The following is an 11,045-nucleotide window of genomic DNA, read 5'->3' as shown; positions in this document are numbered from 1 at the left end:
ATAAGCATTGATAAGACCCCCCTCAGCCGCCTCTTCTCCAGGCTGAACAGACCCATCTCTCAGTCTTTCCTCATGTGGAAGATGCTCCAGGCCCTCCATCATCTCACTGGCCCTGCGCTGGACCCTCTCCAGTAGCTCCTTGTCCTTCTTGAGCTGAGGAGCCCAGAACTGGACACAGCACTCCAGTCAATCAGAATATTTAATTGGGTATATTAACAGTACTTTTATGATAACTTTGTTGTTTCTTTTCACTTGAGTTTTTTTAGGGAAATTGGTTACATCAGTAAAGTGTCTTTGTTCTTTTTGCTCAGTTTGAGAAAACAGCATCTTCAGAAACAAATGGATTTCCTTGCAGTTCTTTACTGTTGGCTTTTGGCATAGTTTTATGGAGAATGTCAGTTGAAAGGAAACCTGAACTTTACTAGCCACAGAGTGCAACTGGAAGTGACCCAACTAGTGTGAAACAGACTGCAAGTTGCAGTTTGCAGCTCCTTGAAATGCTGACATTAAATGAGTTCTCTACTGAGCAGGAAAAAGACTGGTCAGGAAAAGTAAAGTTAATGAAATGTTGAAATGTTTGCTGTGGGTTATATTGCTTTTATAATTACACAGCGTGTGATACTTTTGCATGCAACTTCTGTTTTCCTATGATGGTAGGAGGTAGTGGAGACAGAAGTTGCCCAGAGAATCTGTGGATGCCCCATCCCTGGCTGTCTTGAAGGCCAGACTGTGTGAGGCTTGGAGCAACCTGGTGTAGTGGAAGGTGTCCCTGCCCATGGCAGGGGGGTTGGAACTAGATGGTCTTTAAGGTCCCTTCCAACCCAAACCATTCCATGGTTCTGTGTCCCCAGAACTTACAGTGCTGAGGTGTGGTGATGGTCCTTCAGCAAACTGCCTTGCTGTTTCTATTCCTGAATCAGGTATCCATCCCAAGTTCAAAACAGTGTTCTCTGGGAGAATTAAGTCTCCCTCAGAACTATTAAATGAAGAATTTTGGGAAATCATATAAGAAAAGGTGATGGGAGGGTCATGGGAAAGGTTGCATGTGTCTGATTTATCTGCCCCGACAGGATAAAGTTACAGCATGAGGGCTTCTTCACAACCTCCCTCTTTTTCTCTCAGGCTAGTCTTTGGTCAGCCTTAAATTCTTAAAATTCCACCATCTGACAGGGCGAGTTAGAGGGCAGCTCTTCATCCTGCGCTTGAAAAGCACGCTGTCTTTTTCAGCAAGAACGCTGGCCCTACGGAAAACCTTGTTTCTGATTGCAAACCCTGGAGTCTTGTCCCTTTGCCGAGCACAAGGCTCGTTCAGCCCACTTACGGCGTGGCGTGCGCTCACCGACACTCCAGTTATCGATTTCCCTTTTCTTCTTTCCCCCTCTCTCACTTGCTGGCTTTAATTTTGAGTGTAGCTTTGTGTTTCAAGTAGTAATTGTGTTTATGGTACCTGGTATGTTAGCAAGCAGAGCTGATACGAAGGGAAACGGCAGGTTTTTAAATCGGAATCCCAGATCCGTGCAACTTCCAAGAGGGAATTGGCACTGAGTGGAGGAAGTAAAACAGATCAAGCCAGGAGCTACGTGTGCTAAAACTCACCCATGCCAGGGAATCACTGCAGGTACATACTTCGTATTGGGGGCAGTCTCTTCGCTTGGAGCACGCCTTCTGTAATTTAGGCATTACCACAGTCTAAATAACGTTTCCAAAAAGGTGGAAGTAGGCACCTGGCGAGGAAGGACTGAGCTTGAACAACTACTCTGGCAGAGTTATGAACAACGGGGAGTGGGGGCTTAACCTGGGAAGTACTGGGCTGCTGTTTATGCCAGCGTGGCCGCGGGGGGCGAGCGGGAGCTTAACTTGAAGTCCATTACGATAGTTGATCATTACACGACTGACCCCACCACCCTCCCACCCCCCTTTTTTTACTGAACTGGACTAACAAAACAGTACTTCAGGATTTCTTTCTTGCTGGTGCCTGCCTTGGTTATCACAGAAAATGCGAAGTTAGAGGGCATTTATGTTGTTTTCAGAGTATTTGTTGCCTCTTTTGAACACCACGTCTGTGGTGAACGTAGTCCCCCAGCAAGAAGAGAATTTCACATTGTGAATAGGGAAACTGAAACCAGCGGGTCAGGTGAGGGGATTCTCCTTTCAGGATTTCTTTCTTGCTGGTGCCTGCCTTGGTTATCACAGAAAATGCGAAGTTAGAGGGCATTTATGTTGTTTTCAGAGTATTTGTTGCCTCTTTTGAACACCACGTCTGTGGTGAACGTAGTCCCCCAGCAAGAAGAGAATTTCACATTGTGAATAGGGAAACTGAAACCAGCGGGTCAGGTGAGGGGATTCTCCTCCTGTGCTCTGGTGAGACCCCACCTGGAGTGCTGCGTCCAGCTCTGGAGCACTCGACGTAAGAAGGATATCGACCAGTGGGAGCGAGTCCAGAGCAGAGGAGGCCACGGAGATGGTCCGAGGGCTGGAGCCTCTCTGCCATGGGGACAGGCCGTGAGAGTTGGGAATGTTCAGCCTGGAGAAGAGGAGGCTCTGGGGAGGCCTTATTGCAGCCTTCCAGTGCCTTGGGGGTACAAGAATCCTGGGGGGGGACTTCTTACAAGGGCAGGGAGTAACAGGACAAGGGGTGTAACGGGTTTAAACTGAGAGAGAGGAGAATTGGGAAGGAACTCTTCCCAGAGAGGGTGGTGAAGCACTGGAACAGGTTGCCCAGAGATGTTGTAGATGCCCCATCCCTGGAAGTGTCCAAGGCCAGGCTGGATGAGGCTTGGAGCACCCTGGTCTAGTGGAAGGGGTCCCTGCCCATGGTGGGGTCGTTGGAACTAGATGGTCTTTAAGGTCCTTCCCAACTCAAACCGTTCTGTGAAATGGAGCTGTGCAGGAAGGATCTTGGCATCCATTGCAGGATTTTGATCCCCAGTCTGGCAGTTGGTTGGCTGGGCCTGTGTCCTCGGCTGGGTGCTGTCTGTTCGTTGCTGTCATCAACTGCAACTGCCGTGCTGGTGGGTGGGATATGGGCAACGCTTCTCAAAGCATCTCCAGGTGGGGTACCTGGAAAATGACCAGTTTGTGACCTTTAGGAGTGGACGAGGAGACGGTGACTGAGGAAGAGTGCCTTGTGGCACTGACCAGCCTCTGAGGTGGTGTTTTAACTTCGGCAGCAAACTGGGGACAGTCTGTAACATCCAGATACACCTCCCTGTTTTCTACATTACTTTGAGGCAGAGGCATCAGTAGCTGTCAGGCTTGTTGGAAGGTGTGAACAGCATCTCGAGCTGTTGCGTGGCTCCTCACTGAGGGCTTTACGGTTTGTTTTCCTGGGATCATTGTTGTCAGTCCACGGTGAATTCAGACAGTCGGCATGATTGCCGCAAGGCTTGTTCTAGCCGCAGCATTTCGGCAAAGCAGTCGCCTTGCATGTGAGTGTGCGTTAGGAATGAATAACGCCCTCTGGGCTGGTGATAAACGGGGGTGGCGAGCACGTCTGCAGTGGCGGGCTCCCGTGGGGAATGCTCCTTGGCTTTGTTTTGCTTAAGGGGCGTCTATAGAGGTTGTTTCTCAGCCATCCATGTCTAAGAGAAGTTTCAAAAAGCGAGTTGGGGAGTTTGTGCGCTCAGGTGTGAGGCTCATCACTTTGTCTTTTCAAACCAGATGAGAAAACACTGGACTTAAGTATTAGTAAGGTTTACTTCCAAATCCATGGGTTAGTACCCATGTAGGAGATGCAGTCATTGGCTAAAATCAGCTGTTTTCAAGTTGCTTACAACTTACATAAGCAAGGTGTGTGCACGTATCTCGTACAGGCAGATACTCTGTTAATAACCTCAGTGGTTCTGTTTGAAGTGTGGGCGGGCAAACACAAGCAAAAGAACACACCCATGTTTTTGAAATAGTGGAGGTGTTTGGAAATTTGATGAAGTTCAGGCTTGTAGGGAGATGCTGAAGAACAAACCTGTTTAAAGAGGGACCATCAGATGGAGTATTTTGTTGACGTATTTTTCTCCATATTGTTCTCTGGGGTGTTGCGCAATTTGTGTTGGACTGTTGGGTTCCCATCAGGACCGCGCTGTGGTACAGGTGTGGAACAATCTCCATGTTAACAGACTGGTTCTAGCTGAGACGTGGCATGTTTTGTGTATGTAAATCAATAAAGGTTTTCCTTTTCTCCTGTCTCTTAGTGACTGATGCCTCAGCTACCTGATCTAGTGGAATTCCTGTCCTTCTCATCACTGTAGCACTGAGGGATGAACATCCTATTCTGTATCTTCTGCAGGGTTCTTTCTCTTGTCCCAGGGTAGTCACTTGGCCATAAACCTCGGTTGCCTGTTGGTCTTCTGTAGCCAGCTCATCCACTGCGCTCTTTCACAGTCCTCTGCCAGTTCTCATTCCCTTTTTGGTGCAAGTCACTTGCCTTTAGGGATCATGCATTGCTCTCTTACTAACAGTGCACTTAGCCGGTCATTACCCCTTTTGGGCACTTCTTGTGTTCTGGATGCTATGGAGGAGGATAAAGGTGATTGAAAGCTTGTTGAAAGGTGTTCATCACCCTCATCTCCTTTTGGTTTGGATCTCAAACTGTGCGATGGGTGGACGTGCGCAGATGCGGCGTTGTGTGCAGACAGAGCATGAAGCAGGTTTTGAATGTGTGCAGCCAGTAGTTAAGTGGCTGTGGGTGCTCTGCGGTTGGGGACACGCATCACGTTGTGGGAATTCTCTCCTGTGGCTGTGCATGGGCTGTGCAGGTCACCTTGAGGCTTTTTATGGCAAGCCTGGGACCAGATGTGCCTCCTTCTCCTGTTCAGAGGTTTAGCCTGTCCTTCAGGCCATGATCTCCAGTCATTCCCTTAGTTACTGTCTCCAGGGTTTGATTGGCAGTGCTTTGTTTTCCTACAGTGAATCTTTTATTCTTTCCATGCTATCTTCCTTGGCATCCTGATTTTTTCCACAGCTGTTTGAGCCAAAGTCTGATATAATCTTTATTTATAACTTTATTTATAACCTAAGCCCTGAGTGCACTCTGGTTGCCCTCTGCTCCACCTCTCAAGCCACGCAGCGCTGCACCTCTCTCTGACTGAGCCTGTATATAGCCCTCCGAATGCTGTTTCCCTGGTGCTTTGAATGGTGCTGAAATAAATTCCACGAATTTGTACTTCCAGTGTGTATATGAACCCTCAGGATGTGTCTGCCTCGCCTCAGCTGGCTGCTCGAACCTGTGCCCTGGCTTTAACGTACGAGCTGCAGTAACCCCAGCGCCGGCCCAGTCGCTGTGAAGTTGTGTAAAGCACCAGCGTGTGCTCCGTTTGCCTCACCGATTCACACTCTAGAAAGCTCTGCCACATTGCTTTAATACAAGAATTCTCTAGCGTCTAAAGCAGGACTGCCCCAGCTGTGAGCAGGAGACAGGCTAGGCTGCTGGTAAATATTTAAGATGGTTTCTGTAGTCATGGAGCCACACCTCTGTTGTGTTCATCCCAGTCCAACTTTTGGGGCTTTCCTGAAAAGTTTAGTTGCCATCACTTAATCACACAGCTAATTATGGTGAAGTGTCATCTTTTCAGCAGCGCACAGGGAGCTGCAGGGATTTTAGTCATTTGTAACAGAGTAATAGGTGTCGCAAATCCAGTTTTTGGCGATGTCTGTCAAATCCCATGTGCAGTTTAGCATCCCTCTTCTTTCCTGGCAAGATGCATTTTAAGCACAAACATGTATGTGTCCCCGTGTCAACCCAGCACATTCTTCTCATCATCTGTCTGAAGTGGTATCAGGTATGTTGACTTGATTAGCAATCAGGTCCTGGATAATTAGGGGGACAGTTGGAATTAGGAGAAACCACTGCTCTTTGACGTTGCTCTGAAAATACGCTGGGCGTTTTGGTGTGCTACGAGAATTTGTAGCTGTGGTGTGGAGATTGCAACCAGGATGCACAGCTTTCACGTCAGGTTGGGTGAGGGAGGAATCAGTGCTAATTTCTACATCAGGTAGTTGAAGGAAAACCATAAACCAGTAGTATGTCAGCTTCGTATGAGCCCCACGGTTTGTCTGCCATGTTACCCTGCTGCAACTCTGGCTGTAGTTAAAAGGACTCGTAGAACGCCTGGTTTAACCACGCTGACATGGGCTTACCAACGCAGAATGCCTTGCAGGCTTCTTTGTGTTAATAATGGATTTTGGGTTGATGTAGTTAACCCCAGTGGGATTTTCCACAGAAGTACCATAAATGCTGCCCTGATGGGTTAGTTTGTTTTAGGTTCGTCGGCTACTTGGACCTTTAGCTCATTTCCTATGTGTGTATTCTCATCTCTACGATCCCAAAATGTGTCTTTGGAGGTGTTGTTTTGCTGCTGATGCAGAGCCTATAGTCTTGCTTCTGCTGCACTTGTTTGTTAGTGTTTTTTTCCCCCAGTTCAGCACAATCCAGTGGTACCAGCAGTTCTTACCCCATATATATACACTATATATACTACATATAATAGGATTTAGTATATCTATACTATATATAATAGGATTTCCACACACAACTTTGCATGTAGTCTCTGTGGTGGCAATAAAGGCTGCTCATGTTACCCCAGTCCCGTGCTTAGGGAAGGGGCTCAGCGCAGGCTGCTGCCCGCACTGTTAGTTCTGTCCTTGGGAGTGCAGATCCCGTGCGGATCAGTGCAACTGCTCACTGTTGGGTTTTGATGTAGAGGCACAACTGTACTTGGTACACCGTGGGAAATCGTTACTGGGCCAAGAAGTGAACGACGGCAGAGAGGCAAGGAAACCTCACTATGCACACTCTTCCAGTTGCCTTTGTAAGCATAAGCAAGACAGCTACGTTCACACTGTGTTACGTCGGAACTGCACCATGCTCTTACTCCCATACCTATGGAAGGTTACTGCTGTCCTTCACCACAAAATGGAAAATCCAGTGTAGAGACCTGCTGTTCAGAGGATGTGAATTTATATTCCTCAAAGCAGCTTCTGTACAACTCTTAAAATACATGTTGGAGCAGGCTTTATATGGCCTTGGAGTCCTGTGTTAGTCGTTTCCCTGCCACCTGACCGAAGGGAGCATTCAGGGAAAACTTGCTGCATGGCAGAGGAGGAAATCCTTCACTCTGCTGAACACCGATTTACAGTAGTAAGAGGAAGCTGTGTTAGACTTTTCTTACGTTAAGGTATTCTTGGTTGGAATTGGCTATGAATTAAAACTAATATTTTTCCTTCAAAAATTTCCTCCTAGGAATTATTCCTTCTATGTGCTTGACAACCACAATCTTCAGCAGCTGTGGGACTGGAACCATCATAACCTGACGATCAAGGAGGGGAAAATGTACTTTGCGTTTAATCCTAAACTGTGTGTTTCTGAGATTTACCGTATGGAGGAAGTTTCAGGAACCAAGGGACGACAGAGCAAAGGAGATATAAATCCAAGGAACAATGGGGAGAGAGCCTCTTGTAAGTAAACAAACAAAAAAATCTCAAGGCAAACTGCATAGGAGGGTGTCACAAAAAAACCCCAGTACACTGCCACATTGCTGACCGTTACAGTACTTAGAGTTTAGAAATCACAGTCGGCCTTCAGTCATTTGGCTTGTTCAGTTTTTAAACTGTAGCTGTGGAAGTGTGTTTGCGTGCACAGAAAACTGCGTGGCTGCATAGTCACTGTCTCGTCTATAAAAACCATCTGATGAAGATTGCTTTCCAAACACCCAAACATCACAAAAGATGTGACAGCAGAAGGAACATACCTGGGAAATGACAAATAAGATCTAGTGTGTTGGTATATCCAACGAGGAGCAGCTTCCGTGTTTCCTTCACGTAGGTATGCCATTATAGGCATTCTGCTCTTGGATACCTGCTGTTTCTTGGTACCGAGGAGGCTGCTGAACAACAGTTCCATAGACACCAAAACAAATCATTGGTGTTCACAGCTCCTGCCGAATATTGTACCTTGTTGCGAGAAATGCCTGTTGTAGAGTCAGTTTTCTGTGCTTTGTTTTCAGATGATTCGCTTTCCAACTGAGAACACTTTAGTGTCTAAGGTGTTCCTCATCTTCAGTCTCTCTGCATTTTATTTTGGATTCTGTGGTGGTGAGAGTTACTGGGATAGCCTCTCTTGGCTTCGGTGCTCTGCACATCAGGTCTCCAGGTGGAACCAACACATTTAAGAGCCATCTCTCATCTAGGAATTAAGACAACAGAACGCTTAGGGGTTTGACCTCACGCTCAAACTCTTAGAACTGACAATGCATTTTTCTTTGGTCTGTTTGTGCTGTTCTTGGAGCTGAGTAAATTAAAATGGATCTTGTGTACAAGTCGAGTCCCCTTGTTCTGGGTGGTGTTTACAAAACTAGGACACGTACTCTGCTCAGTGTCTCTTTAGGCGTGATGCATAAATGCAGATGGCACGGATCCTTGTTGTAAGCACGCTCCATTCTTTGCACATTCAATAGAGCAAAGGCTTGCAGTGCTGGAGGAGTTACAGAGACACAGCCAGTCCTTACTACCACTGAGGCTAGTGCCAGCCGCTGCCTGCTTTTATAAAAAACCATTACAGAAAGCTTTCTGACTCCGAGAAGGGGAAATAATCAACAAAAGCTAAACTGCCTTTGAAAACATAGCACCAATAGTGCCAGTGTACACGAGGGTGAAAACCCCTTTATTTTCAGAGACTTCTGTGGAACATTACAAACTCACAGTTGACACTTGGAACACAATTTCTTCATCCAAGAATTAAGGTTTTAAAATGCTATTTTGTTTTGGATTGGAAAGCTCAGTGAGTTGGTGGTAGGAAGCCATTCATTTCGGAGCTGCCAGCTTCCCTCCAGCTCTGTTGAGAAGAGTAGCTGGAAGCTGCTGCCATCAAATGGTTGTGCCGAATAGGAGCTGAGTTTTGGAGTTCTTGGTCCAGCCTCTTACGGGTAGGAATGTAAACTCCTTTGTCCTTTCCATATTGTCCATCCCGCAGGAAAACAAACTGTAGTTGTCAGAAGTTGTCCTGGAAAGTGAGAAGACAGAGGCCAGTTACTGCTCTGCGCGTGTGTTGGAGTTGGGTGATGGATTTAGTGCTTCTAAACCAGTCCTGTGAATAAACAGAACTCCCATTCCTTGCCCGGGGAGAGTCTGAAGCAGTTTTCCAGAGCTTTCTGATGATGCACTGGAAGAAAATCTGCTTCAGAAAAGTAGCTCCAACGTGTTCCAAAATGGTTGCCAAGGGTCACTGGAGCACTGAGATGTAGTAGGGTGAAATGCGAAGCTCTACAGAGGCAAGGGCTGTTTGTATGCTCTGGTGTCATAGGTGCTACTGGAAAGGCTAATTAGCCAAAAGTGGTACCCAAGACACAGCATAAAAACCCGCGTAGTCAATGTGATGCTCACCCTGCCATGCCCTGTCCTTTTGTATTGCAGGTGAAAGCCACATTCTGCGGTTTGTTTCCAACACTACGCTTAAGAATCGGATTAAACTAACATGGGAACGGTATCGCCCTCCAGATTATCGAGATCTCATTAGCTTCACTGTTTACTACAAAGAAGCGTAAGTAGATGTCGTCAGAGACTAATTGGGGCAGTCTGAGAGACTGTAGACAATTCTGTTCTGACTGTTGGATGTCTTATGCAGTTTATGTGCTTCATCTTCAAGTCCCACTTTTGACCAAATTCTCTTCTTGGTGGAGAACAAGCCCTCTTTAAAAGGAGGATTGTTTCTTTGAAGCCTACAAATGGATTCCCAATCCATCAGGAAGCTTCCAATTTGGGGGGAAAAAAAAATTTGGATGGGTGGCTTGGCTGGCTGTTCTCAGGGGTGTAATTTGGAGCTCTCTGGAAGTCATGTACTGGGATCTTTTCCTTCCCTAGTCATAGTACAGATGTTGCAGATCAGGAGTTTAGTCGTAAAAAATTAGTAAAAACTACAAATGGGCACACCAGTAACTCTCCAGGCAGTTTGGAGGTGTGCAGGGGAGGTTGAGAATGCGGATAGTGACATAGGGAGCCAGGCTGCAAGGCACAGAAGCAGGGACTGCTCGTGTCCAGCATCGCTTTGAAGAGAGCATCACGGTGACGGTGTCCTGCGATGCCCTAAACCTAGTGCTGGTGAGTCCCGAGTAATTCGTAACAAGAATAGCACTCCATGTGCTGTATGGGGTCAAGCTGCCAGTGTTGCAGCTTGGGAAAAGCAGAGCTGTATGACACTGTAAGTGTGTTTGTGTTGTGTGGAAGTAAAAGGGAGAAGATGGCCTGGTCGAGGCCTGTCATGGAAGTTTGGGTTCTTTATGATCAAAAGCTCAGCCACTATCAGTGCTCCTTTGAGTACTTCTGTTTCATACCTGCTTACTGATGTCTAAATACATCTGAAGCATTTCACTGTCTGTTTTGGATTCAAAAACGTATATTTAGTGCTTTCTTGGAGAACTTTGCCATATTGCTGGTGAGGTAAGGCCTGCAGCTAAAGCCAAACTGAATTTTTGTAGTGCTTGGAAGGAACCGTGCATTTTGTTCCGTTTTATTCTGCTGTGGAAAACAAGTACGCTTTGTTTCCTTGAGCAGCGCTGAAGTGAGCCACTCACAGATATGTGATGGTTTTTAGGAGGAAGTAAATGTTTTGTACTATTGGTTTTTTCCTTTACAATTTCAGACCATTCAAAAACGTGACGGAATATGATGGGCAAGATGCGTGTGGCTCCAACAGCTGGAACATGGTCGACGTTGACCTGCCCCCAAACAAAGAGAATAATCCTGGAATTCTGCTGCAGGGATTGAAACCTTGGACTCAATATGCCATTTATGTCAAGGCTGTGACCCTCACAATGATGGAAAACCATCACATTCACGGAGCAAAAAGTGAAATTGTGTATATACGCACCAATGCTGCAGGTGAGAACCTGGGCTCTTGGGTAAGAGGATGATAATCCTGCAGGTATGGTTATTATATAATTGTGCAAGCCCTGCTGTTAATATAGAAATTGAATTTACGTGCAGATGACCTGCATAATGCTAGAAAGTTTCAGTAATTATGAAAGCAGTGTTATGGCACGGTTGACATGCTGGAGGGA

At 46.5% G+C, this 11,045-nt stretch overlaps 1 protein-coding gene across 1 annotated transcript in view; it reads left to right on the top strand.

Moving 5' to 3' along the window:
• The window catches only part of LOC104507729 (insulin-like growth factor 1 receptor), a gene marked incomplete at both ends in the record, with an annotated part of 120,101 nt that extends 109,215 nt beyond the window's left edge, over positions 1-10,886 (top strand). Inside the window, 3 exons of the mRNA XM_010149094.1 lie at positions 7,235-7,449; positions 9,403-9,529; positions 10,628-10,886. Of these exons, the coding sequence (XP_010147396.1) occupies positions 7,235-7,449; positions 9,403-9,529; positions 10,628-10,886 (601 nt within the window). The remainder of the gene's footprint in view (positions 1-7,234; positions 7,450-9,402; positions 9,530-10,627) is intronic.
• Between the last annotated feature and the right edge of the window lie 159 nt (positions 10,887-11,045).

This window comes from Eurypyga helias, unplaced genomic scaffold (genome assembly GCF_000690775.1).
Source record: "Eurypyga helias isolate BGI_N326 unplaced genomic scaffold, ASM69077v1 scaffold33223, whole genome shotgun sequence".
Lineage (NCBI taxonomy): Eukaryota > Metazoa > Chordata > Aves > Eurypygiformes > Eurypygidae > Eurypyga > Eurypyga helias.
The sequence above is the reverse complement of the archived record's forward strand: the minus strand, read 5'-3'. Positions and strand labels throughout refer to the sequence as shown.